This window comes from Varanus komodoensis, unplaced genomic scaffold, assembly GCF_004798865.1.
Source record: "Varanus komodoensis strain SLA01 unplaced genomic scaffold, ASM479886v1 scaffold92, whole genome shotgun sequence".
NCBI classification, from domain to species: Eukaryota; Metazoa; Chordata; class Lepidosauria; order Squamata; family Varanidae; genus Varanus; species Varanus komodoensis.
In genome coordinates, this window is record NW_025336624.1 from 1,113,229 (window position 1) to 1,130,716 (window position 17,488).

At 41.7% G+C, this 17,488-nt stretch overlaps 1 protein-coding gene across 2 annotated transcripts in view; it reads left to right on the top strand.

The window, feature by feature from the left end:
- The window catches only part of ARHGAP27 (Rho GTPase activating protein 27), a 59,672-nt gene that overhangs the window by 13,234 nt on the left and 28,950 nt on the right, over window positions 1-17,488 (top strand). The window contains exons 2-5 of one of the 2 annotated variants that reach the window (XM_044418755.1): window positions 1,126-1,257; window positions 2,393-2,438; window positions 2,718-2,777; window positions 4,989-5,770. In XM_044418755.1, the coding sequence (XP_044274690.1) occupies window positions 5,030-5,770 (741 nt within the window). In that variant the 5' untranslated portion in view covers window positions 1,126-1,257; window positions 2,393-2,438; window positions 2,718-2,777; window positions 4,989-5,029. The remainder of the gene's footprint in view (window positions 1-1,125; window positions 1,258-2,392; window positions 2,439-2,717; window positions 2,778-4,988; window positions 5,771-17,488) is intronic. The other variant, XM_044418754.1, reaches the window with a different exon arrangement.

Sequence of the window (17,488 nt, forward strand, 5' to 3'; positions counted from 1 at the left end):
TCTCACATCATGACATCCCACAGTGTCAAGCTACACAAGGTGATTTCTTAATGAAACTGCTTCTGGTGCACCAAAACACAACTGGGCTGGCTGTGAGTTGTCCCCATTCTCCTTCCCCCTTAGTCCTCCCTTGGGTACTGCAGGAAACCCTGTGACAGGACGTGCCTTGTCTGCACTGTCCACCATTACTGCAAGCCTTTGGGGAAGTGGAAAAGTGTGAGCCACCCCCTTTTATGAAAACTGTCAATTTTGACAGTGGGCTGTCAAAACTCCAGTTCCTTTTAAAAGGCTTTTTTCACAGGGACATCATATGCATCCATGCCCACAGATGTCCCTATGGGGGAAAAAACCCTTAAAATTAAAAAAGAAAAGCAAACAAAAAACAATAACCTTTGACGATCCCACTGTGAAGGGGTTGATCTGGTCACCACTGCTTTTTCATGAGCGAAGATCACTTGTGACTCTTGACAGTTCAACTTTTGACAGCTGTCAAGAGAAACCAAACTCAGAAATAAAGCTCTTGGTAACCTCCATAGGTCAATGCTTATGAGGGGTGCTTTCTGCACTTTGACAGCAGACAGCCCACTGGACACTGCCCCCAGATGAGGCATGCCATTTGGGACTAGTGCAAGTTCATACTTGTGAAGGTATGAAACAGAAACAACCAAATAACTAGAAAAAATCAGGCACAAAATTTCTTTTAATAATGGCGTAATGAACCACTTACCAATGCTCCATTTCAGAATTAAAAGGTAGAGTTGAAGAGTTGAGAACCTCAGTGAATACAAAAGGGCGTGTGACTGCAGTGGAGAAGGGCAGCATGGTGAACGCAGTCATTGGTTGGGTGCCCCATGGATTGTTAGTTCAACCACTGAAGTACTGTGGCTCATTGCTAGAGTGGGTTGTCATGACATGCTGTTATGTCCAATATATACTTGAATTTCTGGTTTCAATCATTCTCTGTACCTGAGATTTTATTAATGAGATTGTGTGTGAGAGAGAGGGGTGGGGTACTCAGTATAAAAGAACAAGTTTGGTGCTGTACATACCCTGGTCACTATGGAATATGGAGCTGTCCCACCTAGTTGTCATGAGTATGTCTAAGCTCCCTTTACCTTTTTGCAGGGCCTCAGCAGCACCTTGCTATGTACACCTGAGCTGAGGACAATGAAGCAACTGGGACAGTGGCTAAACTACAGGTGGAGGAAAAATTGTGATCAAACACAACTTCGAGCACATTATCAAGCCTATTCTTGGGTGAGGATTGCAAGAAACCATTTCTTTTACACTTCCATTGTATCTTCAAAGTGTGGCCCCAAAGAGCTTTTATTAGAGCTTCAAAAATGTTTTGTTTTTTGGAACACAGTACCCTGGCAATCCCTTTTTGTGAACAGGCAAGCTCCACCATAGAAGCCACTTTGCAAGAGCATTCATTAAAAATTCCAAATGTGCTCTCCAGCCCAAAAAGGTTGGAGACACCTGTACTATTATTCCATTAATAGTCTGAAACTCATAGGATTGTTGACATGGCTTTACAATTGTCATTAATAAATATGTTTATGATTTCTTAGATTCAGATATGACAACCCACACTGTGTAGTGTGGGTGAATCACCTGAGGGTCCTATAATACGCATGGCAAATGACTGGGCATATGGTAGGTTGCTGGCCCCCTCCTCCGTGCTTGGTCCTCCTGGAGGTATCCCAGATAATCTTTGCAAGGAACAAGTCTTCCCCTGCTCACTGCTGCTGCAAACACTTTTGGGCTTTCTGCAGGGTTTTTTTTTCCTATTTTGTCCCCTCCCCCCCCCCCACCCACCCACCCACCAGAGATATGAGCTGACTGGGAAATTATACACAAAATATGCAATGTTTAAATTTAACCTCCTTTTTACAAATGTTTTCATTCACAGAAGCACAAATCGGTGGATTTTAAGCCTTGGCAAGGGCAATGTTAAGGTGGGAGTTTGGTGCCAAAGAGAGTGAACCCAGCCATGTTCAGACAGTGGTTACAGTTGCTACAGTTAGTAACTGTGGTTATTTCAGTGCAGACATAATGCTAAATCATAGTTAACATTAACCAAGGATGGGAGAGAGGAAGGAACCAAACTATGTTTTGGAAATTGGCCTCATACTAGCTGGTCTGGTTTTGGTTTCCTACTCTGTTAGGATGGAAAGATAGATCTGTGTAGAATACATTATTAATACTATTTCAAAAATAACATGCAAACAATTGTGCTAATTTAATTAAACCACAATTAAATCTGATCATTATAACCATAGAACATCCATTTTCTTTAACCAAACAGGCTGTTACTAGAAATGCATCCCTGCCTGTTCCTACAGTATTTTCAATAATATATTTATTCATATCCCATATTTTTCCTTTCAAGGAATTCAAGATGGCTTCCATAGGACTTCTCTTGCTCTCCTTGTAAGGTAGGTTAGGCTGAGAGTTTGTGACTGGCTCAAAGTCACCCAGTGAGCTCCATGACTGAGTGGGAACTAGAACCTGCAGTTTCCAGATCCCCAGGTCAGCATTCTAACCACTATATCATATTGGCTCTCAGGATATAATCCAATTGACTTATCAAATAAGTAAATAAATACTATTATTCCATCTTCTAATTATCAAGTCCTAAATGAACTAAATTAAAATAAAATGTATTAAGTGTATTAATACTTATTAACTTAATTAAAAATATTTAATTTACACAGGTGGTCCCCTGGTTATGGACAAGTTCCGTTCCTGAGAACATCCTTAAGTCGAATTTGTATGTAAGTCGGATCACATGAGTAAGCCAAATGCTTGTCTTAGTATATGAATATTTTACCTTTCAACAGATTTAAACACTTAACACTTACATGTTCATTAAAAAATCTTAAATGCAATACAGCATTGTAATAACAATAACAATACAGTAACAATAAAGTGACTCTACAGGTACTGAGGAGAGAGAGAGAGAGAGAGAGAGAGAGAGAGAGAGAGAGAGAGAGAGAGAATATGAATGGATGAATGAATCTGTGTATGGGTGAGGCACGGTAAGTTACACAGTATTGTAAAAAAAAATAAAAGAAAAGAAACAGTTCTTAAGAGTTTAGAACATTCTTGAGATAACATTAAACCTAGCATTAACTGGTGGGAAATGGACCTGGTGCTGGAGTCAGGTTTGTGCAGCTCGAGAGGGAGGAATAGTTACCACTGGAGCCATTTTCTTGAAGTAGGCCTGAAGGGTTGTTTGTACAGCCATTTTCTGTATCTCACCATAAAAGGTCTTGTAGCAGTTGAGGCCCGCTTCCAACGGTAAATGCTAAAGAAAAACCAAAGGAGAACTATATGCTATGCATGTGCCCCAAAGCACACTGGCTTGGGTACTTTCGACCTGACATCCAGAACAAAAAGCCATTAGTACTGTCTCTTTAGGGAATTAGGCTGCCACTCATAATGCATCACCAAACATGTCATATTTCCCTAGAGATACATCATGTAGCTGTGACTATCTGTAGTGAATCTTTATCTCTGCCAAAAAGCTGCAATCTCCTCTATGGAAGTACACAGCCAGTGATGACACATCATGTATCTCCCAAGAGCTGTATCTAGTTTTCATGGAATTTATACAAGGAGACCATTTTTCAGTCCATTTTAACATCATGAGAGCCAGTGTGGGGTAGTGGTTAAGAGCATGGGACTGGGACTCAGACGATCTGGGTTCTAGTCCCTGCTCGGCCATGGAGCCAACTGGGTGACTTTGGGCCAGTCACAGACTCTCAGCCCAGTCTACCTCACAGGGTTGTTGTTGTGAGGATAAGATGGAGGAGGAGATGTAAGCTGCCTTGAGCCCTTTGTAGGAAAAAGGCAGGATATAAATTGAAAAATAAATAAATAAAATAAATAAACATCTGGCAATCTCCTACATTTTGGACGAACACATCTTAAATGAAAGAGCTACTTCATTCTTAGTAGCTGCAACCAGTGCTATTTTTTGTAAGAAAAACGGTGCCAGAACTCATGAATTTGTTTACCTTTCGCACGTAGTCAATCACTGTACACACACCCACACACGTCAGTTGTGTAATGAAACATAACGGTTACCACCCACAGTAAGCACTCAGTGCGCAACCACACGACCAATCACAAGCTGAGCAGCGCCATCACAACCAGCGCGGATGAAGTGCGCACGCATCGGATTCGATACACAAGCAGCCCACATGCACCGTTTTAATGATTTTGCCACCAACCTGCTACGCTCAAAAGGGCGATTCAAATCCATGTGGACCAAACATCAAATTTTCAAAAGTTACATTTAAAACTTGGAAAATCTGTTGGATAAAAGGTGCCGGAACTCCATTCCAGTGTGTTCTATGACAAAAAAAAAAAAAAACACTTGCTGCAACTATGTTTGCAACTGTTTAATGAATTTAAGATAAACCCCTGATGATCCCAAAGTACTGAGTGTCTGTGGCCCAAAATTATTCCATTAGAAGGAATTGCATACTTATCACAGAATTTATCTTTTCCAAAGTACTTGAATTTTGGCACCTGAGCATCAAATTAAATCATATCCTTGAATATATATCCCTAACATTAATTAACTAATGGTGGAAAACTATGCATGTTTAGACAGTGCTGCAACTGCTAGCACTCCCAAGAGAGCCATGGATAGGTTTGTGTCCTAACAAAATAACATGTTGTGCATAGAACCTTGTCTAGCACAAGAATCTTATTTTTCTTATTTTGTTCTTGTTGCATACTTACATTCTATAAACCACCCAGACAGCCCTATGGGCTATGGGGAAGTATACAAATGTAATACATAAACAGAAGCAGATTTGTAATCCAAAAAGTGCATTTCTATTACATTTACTGTTCATGTGGGCGGAAGAATTCTCCATGTTTTTGACTGTATTTTCTTTCCACTTTAAAAATAATAGTATAAGTACATGGGCCTAAATCCACCCCTTCCATCGTTATTTCTCCTTGTCTTTCAGAGAATAAAACTGTTCACAGGAAGACACTTTTGGACACTACAATGGAGTCACCAGGCAGAGAGGAAGAGACATATGTTTTGGTGGAGTATGCCTTTGAATACACCTCCAAGGATGGGCGATTTATTTCAATCAAACCCAATGAAAGATACATGCTTTTGAGGAGAACAAATGACCACTGGTGGCATGTTAGAAAGAGCAAAGAAGCCCGGCCTTTCTACATCCCAGCTAAATACGTCAAAGAGCTGGGCCCCAGGTCCCAGACCACGACTCTTTCTGAGAATCTTCCTTCAGTAACCCTGCTGGAAAACACCAACTTGGAGGCCTCCACTGGGACTGGCAGGGAGAGACTGCCAGAGTATGAATATCAGTTTGTGACTGCTCCCCCAGAGTGTGAAATAGATTCCTCCCAGTGCAATTCCATCTGTTCAGAGGTGGGAAAGTCTGACACTGGTGGGAAGGGGCTGTTCCCCATTTCTGGAGCAACAAGAGCCACTCGTTCCACCCTCAGTGGATCACATGGTTCCCTTAAACCTTCACACACACGAGGTCCTGCTTCTCCCCTGGTGGACTATAGGCTTTCTGCTGAACACATGAGACCTACAATGTCCCTGGATGACTTGGCAAGGTTCACACCACATGGCCAGAAAGGTACTGGGAACTCAGGATTGTATAAAACTGCCTCGTGGGGTCACCCTCTTCCACTCCTGAAAAGCCACTCTGAAAATATCCATAACCCAATGGAGGAGGATAGAATGAAGCTGAACACAAAAGAGCACTATCAGGTACCGTATTTCTTATCTCAGACAAAGAGAACAGCAATGGTATTCGCTTAAGATTCACTCCATGGCATATTCATTTGTAGTTTCTGAGCCTGATTGGACCAATAGCATTATTACCTCTCAGTTTCTCTGAACTTCTTTGCAGCTGTACTAAGGATATGACAATCTCTTAATCCCTGAAGCTGCTTGTTGATAAGGGGGTACCATTCTGCACATGTACAGAGGCATGTCTTGCCAGCCCATGTCATCAAAAGAGATTCTGGGATGCAGCCCTAACACCATCCAGGTTTCCCGGATCTTTCAGCAATAGCATATGATTGATATGCTACATGTAGAGAAAAATATTGTAGTTCAGCCTTCCTTGGATTCAACCAATTCAAACTCTTATATTGGAAAGCTTCTCAGGTTAAAAACCAACTGCCTGAATACTGGAAACTGCCATGTTAGGCAGAGTGTAGCTAAAATCCTTCTCACTTCCATGTGAGTTTACTGATTCAAAAGAAAAAAATATTGGGAAGCACTGTGATAGAATACTTGCTGTCTGAAGTGGCACAGCTTCAAAAACACAGTATGATATAGCTCATGATATAGCTTCTTAGAGATAAATTACTGTCTTATCATATGCAAGCTACTTGTAGTGATGAGTAGTTTGCCAACTTCTTACCAAATACAAATTTCTATGCATGTAACAGGTGCACGTTTCCTTGTCTGTGCATTTCCATCGTGTTAGACAGATACATGGAATCTCTCTCTTTTATGGAGCACCTGGAGAGAGCTCTTGAGCAATATGGTCTGCTCAGACAGATATTGAGGAGGTGGCAGAGGACTTGGTGGTTTCAAGGATGTCTAGGCCCAGAAAGAGCATGAAAATCAGCCTGTCTTGGAAAAGGAGGGAGGCTGGGAAGGGGGCAGCCTGGGAGGCAGTTCTGGACCTGGGCAGGAGACAACAGGCAAAACAAGCAGACCAGATAAGTGTCCTACGCTCCCTGTCATTTAGCACTCATGCAGCAGGAGCCACCTTGAGGGTTGAGTCAAAAAAGGAAGGAAGGAGAGTAAGTTTCAGTTTGGATTAATCTTTTCACATGGACAGATGTTTCTCACATCAGAGAACACACTACACTGATTTATACCATTCTGTAACCTGTTAAGCCTTAATAAAAGAACCATCCTTCTAAGGTTTCATCTGAGTCTGCTGGAATGGAAAAGAGGGAGGGAAAGACCTGTTCACAACAGCGCCATGAGGCAGGAGATGCTGCCAAAAATGGTTTTGTCACCCTTGGAGAAAAGGACAAACAAGATTGCCGCTTTCAAGGCCCATAAGAACTTGTAAGGCAAAAGAACCAAAGATTTCCCCATATACAAGTACATTTGAGTTAAACCAAAAAAGTAGGCACGCACCTGGTGAACTTAAGAGGAGGCCTGTGATGATATTTGAAGCACTTTCAATTCCCATTTTCTGTTGGGAAACTAGCAAACACACAGGAAAAGAGCAAACCTCTTACAGCCTAAAAGGAAGTGAGCAGAATCAGAATTCATCATTTCAAATAAAAATGCATGCATGCTGCAAAGATGATTGGCAACTTAGGAAAAGGAAACAAATGCAGACCTTGTTCTAGGATACCTTTAACAACAGCTGGAGCTACAGATATTTGCAATGCTAATACTTACCACCATGCTACAGAATGCCTGATATGTTGATTTCTGCTGCCCAGGATTCTGTTTAAAGGCACAGGTTGCTTTGGCAGATTATTCTGATTGGCTGGCAGTCCTGCTTGAAATCTGAGAGTTCTTGGTTCCTTAGGATATGTCTGTACTACAGTTTTAAGGTAGTAGAATCACAGAATAGTAGAGTTGGAAGGGCCATGAAGGACATCAGGTCCAACCCTCTGCTGTTGCAGGACACCACATTACACCATCCCATAGTAATTCAAGCCTAGATCAATAATGCTGAAAGACAAATGAAAGGACACAATATCTGACCAGGAGAAAATAAAGGGGAGGTGGAAAGAATATAGAGAAGTAAAGAAAGGAAGATACACTTCTTCAAAAAGAATCCTATGAGAAAGAACCTCTGGGGCCTTCTTCCAAGGAGAGCGGCAACAAGGGGGAGGGCTTTCTTAGTAGTGGCCTCCCTGATGTGGTGGTGCTGAATCAGTTATCTTTTCATCACCAGGTTAAGAGGGCCCTCCCTTCTGAGACTTTTAAAAACTTACTTAGCCAGCCAGAGACTTGAGGAGGATCAACAGGTGTTTGCAGAGTCACCCCTTTGATATTCCCTGTTATTGTCTGGTTTTGTTACCTGTTTTTAGCCGTTTTAAAATGTATAATATTTTTCTGATTTTCTGAGATTTTTATCATCTGTTTTTATAGGCTGTGTAAACTGCTTGGGGAGCTTCAGCTATAGGGTGGTATAGAAATTAAAATTATTATTACTACTACTACTATTAATAGAAAGTGAAGTGAAAACTGCTCTGAAAGCACTTGGAAGGAACAAAGATAGGATGCCAATAGAACTATTCCAAACTGCAGATACTGAACTGGTTCAAATCCTAACAAGAACATACCAACAAGTATGAAAAACGAAACAGTAGCCCACAGGCAGGATGCATTCAATATACATTCCAGTTCCCAAGAGGGGAGATGCAAAAGAGGGCACCGGTCATAGGAACAATGCACAGATTCCCCATGTAAGCAAATGGTGCTCAAAGTGTTGCGACAAGCAATATCACTGTATATGGAGCAAGAGATGCCTGATGAAGGTGGATAATGAAAAAAGAGGTACTAGAGATCACATTGCAAATGCTCATTGTAAGCATTTGCAATATGGTAGTACCTGGAGTGCACCAAAGAATATCAGAAGAAAATCAATCTGTGCTTTATAGACTACATCAAGCCATTGACTGTGTGGATCATGAAAAGCTATGGATGGTTCTGAAAGTAATGGAGGTGCCTCTGCACTTGATTGCCCTGATGTGTACCCTTTGTTGTTGATGAGAGCTGTTGTCTTTGGACAGAATATGGAGAAACAAAATGGTTTACTGTAGGCACAGTGAGAGGCAATGTATATTTTATCTCCCTTACAGTTCAATCTTTAAGCCAAACATACAAGGAAAGCTTATATGGATAAGAGAATTGGAGTAGTGAAAATTGGTGGAAGATAATTCAATAATTTAAGTTATATAGATGATACCATCTTATTGGCAGAAAGCAGCATTGAATTGAAATAACTCCTGATGAAAGTGAAAGAGGAGAGTGCAAAAGCAGTACTGCAACTGAATATTAAAAAAACAAAAATCTTGACTACAGAAGAATCACACCACTTTAAGGTCAATGGTGGAGACACTGATATTGTTAAAGATTGACTGCAGCCAAGAAATTAGAAGAGTGAGACTTGCCAGAGCAGCAATGAAGGAATTAGAAAGATCCTAAATGTAAGGATGTTTCACTGGAGGCTATAGCCAAGATCGTCCGTGCAATTGTATTCCTGATTGCTAAGTATGGGTGTAAAAGCTGGACAGTGAAGAAAGTTGATAAAAAAAAAATTGGATAGGATGTTTTGGAGGACTTTCATTCATAGGCTCACCAAAACTTGGAGATGACTTGACAGCATGTAACACCAATTTGTATTTGCATGGTAGTTTCCTAGAATAGTGCTCATTGCCAGAAACAGGTCCCATGCCATTGTTACAGGTCCCATAATATGGTTTCAGTGGAAAATGTGCTGATTACATTCCAGTTTGATAGTCAATTTGGTTGGCTTAGCTTGCTTGAAGGCATACTGAGCCATTCAGTTCTTTTCCATATGGGTTCTGGGCACTATGGGGCTAATATAGATTACTATAATAATGATAAATAATGATGATGATTACTACTACTAATATTAATTCTATTTTAATACCACTCAATAGTAGAACTTCTCCAGGTGGTTCACATTATCATCAGACTGCTTTTATATTCCACCTTTGTTCCTCTTGTGAGGAACCCAAGGTAGTTTATATAGCTCCAAAGCAACGCTGTGAGGTAGGTTAGGTGGAGAATAGGTGACTGATGCAAAGTCATCCAGTCTTTGGAAAATCTTGGACTAGGACCAAGATCTGAGGTCCCTAGTCCAGTACTGAAACCACTATACCGTATTATTGGAAGAATTCCAATTCCAGCCCTAACATATTGTTCTCAAGCATTTTTAATGCATGAGACTTTTTTTTAAATAAAGGAGCTGTTCTGGCCTTTATGCCATTCCAAAACTTGCTAAGTGGAACCCATCAGTGCTCTTTATTCTTAATGGTATTTACCTTTTGACTACTGTGTTCTTGCATAGCTGCCCAGAAAAGAACATACCTCTGGTGTTTTTTCTTGCAACTGATCATCTGTCTTCCTCTTGTCTACCACCTTTACATTACTAAATTCTGCTATTATTGGTGCAAAGTAATAGGGTACCCATATGCCAGTAGAATGTTTAAATTGTCCACTGTACCAGTGGCATCAGGCTTTTAAAAATTATAAGATCCCATTAATGAAATCAAAACAAACTTATCTGCTTTGTATAAATCTTCTCATCTCTGATCCAAACAGTTCAAGTTTGGGTCTTACTCATTTTTATTTTCTTTCTTTCATTCTTGCTTTATGGCACACCTGGAACAAGCCTAGGTAAATCACACAGGAAGGCTACCATTCCCCATTCTAATAAGGAAGCTCCATATCTTAAAGCAATACAAGCCAAATTATATACTTACCCTGCTTGGCAGGCACATGTGCTGCATATGGATGCAATGATTCAATATAGGCTCAGCTTCTTAAATGGTTCAGAAAAGATACTGGCTCTGTTTGCATGCCATGCTAAGCCACTCTGCAGATAAGTTATGCAGTGTAGGTTGTTCTTCCTTCCTACCACTGTGGTTCATCAGCCAGTATCCCAGTGGCCTTTGACTCCATCTTGTCTCCTTCCCCTCTGTCTGATGGCTACCTGTTTTTCTTCATGGCTGTTCAAGTCAAACCAAACCGCTTCAGAAAATGCAACTGGAGTCTCAGCCCCTGAAAATTGTGCAACTGTGTTTATCATTTTTTGAAAAAAAAAAAAAACATTTTGGTCTTTCACAGGTGATCCAGTGCACACTTATCCTAATTCAATAAGTGTAGTCTTGTCTTATCAATTGCCTTACAAGTTTTGTCAGTAGCCTTGTAATTGATGCATTGTTGCCTGGCTCCCAATTGCCAGGCAGTCAACTGAAAATTAAAAGAGGAAAAGCACCAAAGTAGGTACAGTATTAACAGTATTACTGCCTTAGCAATACAAGCCTGTTGGATTCACTTTAGTCATGCCCTCTGCCTTTTCAACATTTCTGATTCATCAGCTGCTCCAAAAAGAGGAAATCTTAATTTCCCTGCCTTTTTTTAAAGTCTGCTTTTCAGAGCACTTACTGCTGTGGTTACTGCATTTCCCAAGCAGTTCTAAAAAATGCAGATTTGGATGGAATGAGAAATAGATGTAAATTTAGTAACTGAGAAGTAAACAGAGGAGAAATAAATGCAAATTTAATGTCCAGAAAGAATATGAAGAGGAAATTTGCTTCCCTAAATGAATTCTTCATTACTTCAAGTACACAAATTCCCCCCACCCCAATTACTTCCCAGGCCCCCAAAATGTGTAAATATTCCTGACAGTTTTTTAAAAAAGAAAAACCTGACAAATAGCAAACTAAACGGGGTGCTTACCTCCCAAGGTACTGACACCATCCTCACCCCCATGGGCCAGTATTAACTTCATCCCACTAAGCTGCCTCCTCAGGGATGTTTTTAATGAACTGCCAAGGAAGGGATCCATAGGAATGAATTGAGGGGGGTTAATATCTTCCCTTTCTGCATTAGTTGCAATTACATTATTAAAGGGGAGATACTGCCTCCACCCCCTTTTAGTATGCCAACTTAAATCACCCCTCTCCCCATGTGCACACAACTTTATGATTGACAGTTGGAAACTGCACCAGATTAGCCTATGCACATGTTGACAATCCATCACCTGCTCTACATCCCTTTGAAAGGTGAAACTTGCAAGGTAATTAGCAAGGCAAAACCACACATATTGGTAGCTGTAGGTGCACAGTTGCACACCTTCAAAACACTGCTTTTTTAAAAGAAAACAAACACAATTGTGCAATATTCTGAGAATGAAAAAATAAACACAGAAAGGGTGGTGGTACTCCAAAGTGCCACTTGGACAACAGAGGAGGGGCTAGCACTGGGGGCAGCAAAGGCAAGATAACGAAGAGTAACAGGATTCTTTTGCTATCCTTGCCAAGCAACTTGCTAGCTGATTCCAAATGAAGGAACCGCTCTGTCAGGTTTGGATTACATGACCACCTATGGTCAACCACTAAAACAAGCCATGATTTGCCACAGTGACTTCTTACCCCAACGTAAGCCATCCTGCAAGAAGTGGCCTAGAGTCAGATGACACAACAAACCCCCATTGCTAGGACCCATGGTGGATTGTTGTGTTATGCAAACCTAGTAATTCCGCTTAGAGAAAATCAAAACTGTTAATCTTAGAAAAATATAACTAAACACTCAAAATAGTTTTTTTTCCCTGCTACAAACTCACAGGCTCCAGCAGGTGGCAGCGTCTCCCCAAAGGCAGGTCTACTCATGCTGTGGAATGCGGAGGTAGGAGCAAGTTAAGAGGACCTCAATTGGAGCATACCATTTTTGAATACGTCTTCACATTTAAAAATAAGAAAAGCCTCCCAGAGAATAGAGAACTAACGCATCAGATACCCAAGCTATAGCCCAGGTGCCTACTGTACTTTTTTGTTTAGGCTGAGTTTTTATCTTGGAAGCATATTTAAAAATAGTCCCATCTGTGCTGTGTAGTGGTGTAGTCCATTCTGCCATTTCATCCTGCGATAGGCGTAGAAAAAAGCAGAGAACGGATTTTGCCCCTGCAGTCTTTGCGGTGGGTCCTCCGTCAGTTGTAGAGTACTCAGGCGTTTAACAAGTGTTTATCTGTAGGTGAGCCAATCAAGTTGTAATTTAACAGGTGACTAAGGCAGCACAAGGCACCAACACCCAGCTAGGGCAACAGGTGCCTGTTCTCAAGAAGAGAAACCTCTTGGCGAGGGGGAATCTGGTGGTGCCAAGGTGACCATCTTCCTTTTCCCTCCCTTGAAATTTCAAGCCTAATTACTGCCAAGAAGAGTTTTAAACTAAGGTGTGTTTGCATTTTTGGTAATGTGGGCTTGAGAACCTATCAAAAACGTTAGTCCTCAGGTTTGAAAAGATTTGCCACCCCTGCAGAAGATAAGGCCAGCTGACACGACTTAACTAAATAAATTTGAACCCAGACGTGCTAGAGGCAGGGGGTGTACTTCTGAACATATGCATCTCTTACCTACTGGTAACCACAACTGTTCCTCTGGGTTCAGAGGTAAGGATTTCCAGGGCAGAGGATGTGGTTTCCAGGCAAATTCTTGCCACTTTTTCTGGCAGGGCTTCTATGCTTTTCTAAGTGGTTGCTAGGCAAGTATTTCCTGTCATGATGATGCCATAGAAAAAGGCTGCACTTGTTGATTTCCCTTCCCCCACCTCACATGTTATGTGCTCTATTAAATCACCTAAGGCTGCTGCTGCTACAAACAAGCCTCCGTTATTTGGGAGCAAGCTTCCAGGGAGCTTGAGTTATCATGCATTCTCTAATTTAACCTCTGATCTGCACCATTGCTCTGGCCTACCTAACTTTGCAGGTAATCTGTTTGGCTGTACTATGAATAGCAAGTGTGGGTGGGGAATTGTGCATGCTAGAAACCACACCCTGCTGTATTGGCAAATGGTGAGCTAATCAATAGTCTGCAAATGCCAAGCTTTCAGGTGTCTGCCCCATGCCCCTGCATGCACTGATGTTTCTGATGATGGAAAATCCACTGCCTGAAGGGAGAAAAAACTCTGCTGCAAAGCATGACTGTATCCCAATTACAGAAGCCTAGTTTCCAGCCTAGAAGCAACAAATGACCATTCAGGATAGTCTTTTTAAAACTAAGTACATGATGACTTTGATGATTGCTGGACAGCTTCCAGAAAAATGGTAATTATAGTGATGCTTTGATGGTAGGGTTACTAATCAATCAGGAGGAAAAAAATCAACAGACCAGCTTTGTGTGTGAAAAGGCCATAATTTGGGGGTAGGTTCCACATTTCCTGAGTAAAGTCAGCAGCAATATGGTCACATAAGGCACCTGCTTGAACTGTTTACACATGCACTGAAATTTCATGATTGCACTCAGTTCCAGCATGCAACTTCACATGCCGCCACGTGAAAGACTGCAGGATGCATATTTATAGGTCTGTAGACGCCACCACACATTCTGTTGGTCTAGGGTTGTGTCAGAGTAATGTGGCAACTTGGCAGTAGCAGCTATGAGAACTGTCTTTATGCCCACTTCCCTTTGCAGTTTCTTCATGTTGCATATGAAGTTGCTGATAAAGGCACACAAACCATTAACTAAAGTTGGCAGCTCTGCTGACCAGTTTCATCCTCTGCCCTAGTATCAGGCTTTTTGAAACAAAAAGATGACAATTGGGCTGTGTCTTGTCTATTTGAAGGTAATAATATTCATCCAGGTACTAAAATTGATACTGTCTTCCCAGAAGGAAGTAGATCTAGTACTTCACCTAATGAATTTAGCATTCTTGTTGTTCTTTGACTAAATGCACAGAAAGTAGATCAGGATCTACCAGCAGATCTCTAGGTGGTTTATAGTAGGACAGCAAGAGTTTCCAAGTTTCAGTGGTTTAACAAGAATGGCAGCAAAAAACATTCCCTGCCCTTAAATTAGGCAACAAGCTGCATCACATTGTTGATTCATATTTAACCTGTGATGTACAATTCCAAGATCCTTCTCATTTGTAATATTGTTGAGCCAAGTATCGCCCATCTTGTAACGGTACCTTTGGTTCCCTTTTACTAGATACTGAACTAGGCATTTGTCTCTATTGAATTTCATTCTGCTCTTTTCAGCCCAGCATTCCAGCCTAGCATGATCACTTTGTATTTTATTTCTGTCTTCCAGGATATTAGCTACCCCACCCAATCTGTGTCATCTGCAAATCTGACCAGCATTCCTTGCACATTTTCATCCAAGACATTAATAAAAATGTTGAAGGGTCCTGTGCCCAGGACTGTGCCCAGTGGTACCCCACGAATTACTTCTCCCCAGTTTGAGAAAATGCCATTAAGAAGCATTTTCTGAGTCCAATTCTGTAGCTAACTATGGATCCACCTGATAGTTATTCCATCTAGCCAGTTTTAGTCAGTTTACTGATCAAAATGACATGGGGCACTTTGTCAAAATCTTTGCTGAAATCAAGGTAGATTATGTCCATTGCATTTCCACAGTTCACAAGGATGCTTAATTCCCACAGTTCACAAGGATCTCAAAACTCAACATCAGATTAGACTGGCAAGACTTGTTCCTGATAAATCCATGCTGGCTTCTAGTAATTACTCCATTGTCTACAACATGGGTCCTCAAACTAAGGCCTGGGGGCCGGATCCAGCCCACCATGCCCATTTGGACCCGTTGCACCTGCACCCATGCGCGTGCCCGCTGCTGCCCACCTCACCCTGCACGCAGGAAGGCAGCAGTTTGCTCGCTCGGAGAAAACCATCTCCAAGCGAGCAAGCCGCTACCTCGTGCGCCTGCCTCCCCTCCCCTCGCCATGCGCGCCCGCCCTGCGCCTCGCCACGCACCCCACCCCCATCTCAGTGCACGCACCGCCCCCTCACTGGCCTGCGTGCATCGCCAGCACCACCTTTCCAGCCCGCGGCTAGCACCAGCACCTTTCAGCTGACCCCCTGCTGAAAAAGTGTGAGGACCCCTGGTCTACAAGGTTCTTACAGACTGACTTCTTTATTATCTGCTCCACATTTTTTCCATGGGTTGCTATCCAACTGACTGGTCTGTAGTTCCCATAGTCCTCTTTGTTCTTTTTCAAGATGGAGACAACATTAGCCCTCCTGTAGTTACCTGGCACTTCTTCCAACCTCCATGATTTCTCAAAGATAATAGTGGTTCTGAGAGTTCTTCTGCCAGTTTCTTTATTACTGTAGGATGCAGCTCATCAGGCCCTTGACATCTGAGCTAATTCATTGAAATTAGTTTTTCCTTGACCATTTGTCTATTAAGCCTTTTTTTATTAACCTCACCCTTCCATTTGTAGTTCTTTTCTGGTGGGGGTGTCATAGACTTCTTTTGAGAAAAGATGCAGCCAAAGTAGAAATTGAGCATTTGATGCCTGTGCCACTCATGGTGACCTCCTCTCACTTCCCAGTATTTATAAAATGGGAGTATGATCTTAGCAGTTTTATTTGGTCTAACTTGATTAGATTGGATTTACTCCTGCCTTAATGTGCAGCCTGGCCCAGTACAAAGATGGCCGTGCGCACTTTACTTAAGTGGGCATTGGTATACAAACTTATGAATAGGATTGGCCTTTTTAAAAGATTTGATTTGACATGGGAGTCTGGTCTTGGTGATTCCTAATGAAGTGCATCATTTTATAATCCTGCTGATGTTGCAACAGTTATAAGCATCCATGGCTTTTAAAGCAGGGAGCAGGTTGTAAGATCAATGGAGATACTTTGCTTATTATCCCCATGATCAGATCAATACAACTCAGGCTATCAGATACTGGGGTTTGATTATTATTTCATTTCTGTACTGCTCAGTAGCCAACATTCTTTGTGCAGTGGTTGATCATGGCTTGTGACATAATTGCTTCTTGTGAGATTCCTAGATTCATCTGGCAGGCCAGTGTGAAGAGGTATTATGTATTTATTGTGATTTACTGGTCTGAGCTATGATAGCATTCTCTTGTTCTCTTGCAAAATGTTTAAATCACTGTAGAAAACATTAGGTTGTGTAGAAAAATGGAGGAAGGCAGGGACAGTTGCTGTAACCTTCTATACCCCCATTCTAGTAGATACAGGTTTGGTTGGATTAGGCAACTGTGCACACAGACTGTTCTTGTAGCAGCTTAATTTTCTCAGAGGGAGAGAAATGAAGATTGCCTCTGAGAGGGCAAGTCATCTTGCAGGAGTGTTTTGGTATTTCCTCCTCCCCCTTCATTACTCTTTACTTTGTAGTATCTTAAACATTTCTTGGGATCAAGCCAAGCTGCAAGTGGCAGCATCGGATTTGGAATACCTGTTCCCCTGTTCCAAGATAATGTGGCTGTCTGCTGATGTTTACAGAATCATAAAGGAATGACATTGTACATGGCGTAAGGAAATCTTAGGGCTTCATATCTTGAAAGCCTGATGCCCTAGTACTGTATTAGAAACAATATTCGCAGGCTAAGCTTTGGTAGTGAAGGATCACAGCGCATGCCTGTTGGGGAACTATGATCTTCCCAGTGGAAACTTTGTTTCCCAGCTACAGGTTCCTAAAGGTGACTTATGGGCAAAAGAGGAATTGACATGGTGACTGAGGCAAAGAGAGAGTTAAAAGCAGGAGGCCTCACCCTTTCCTTTCCTTATGTAAATGATCAGTTTGTTTTACCTGTCCCAGGAGGTGGGAGAAAGCTCAAGGGCAAGGTGGGGCTGTTTGCTGAAAAATCCAGCTAGGTGAGATGATCCAGGGTAAAGGCCTCAGGTAGCATGTTCCTTTTCTTGGGTAAGTAAGATTTTGTATAGTCTCACTGTGAACTTAGGAAACGTAACAGTGGTGTAGA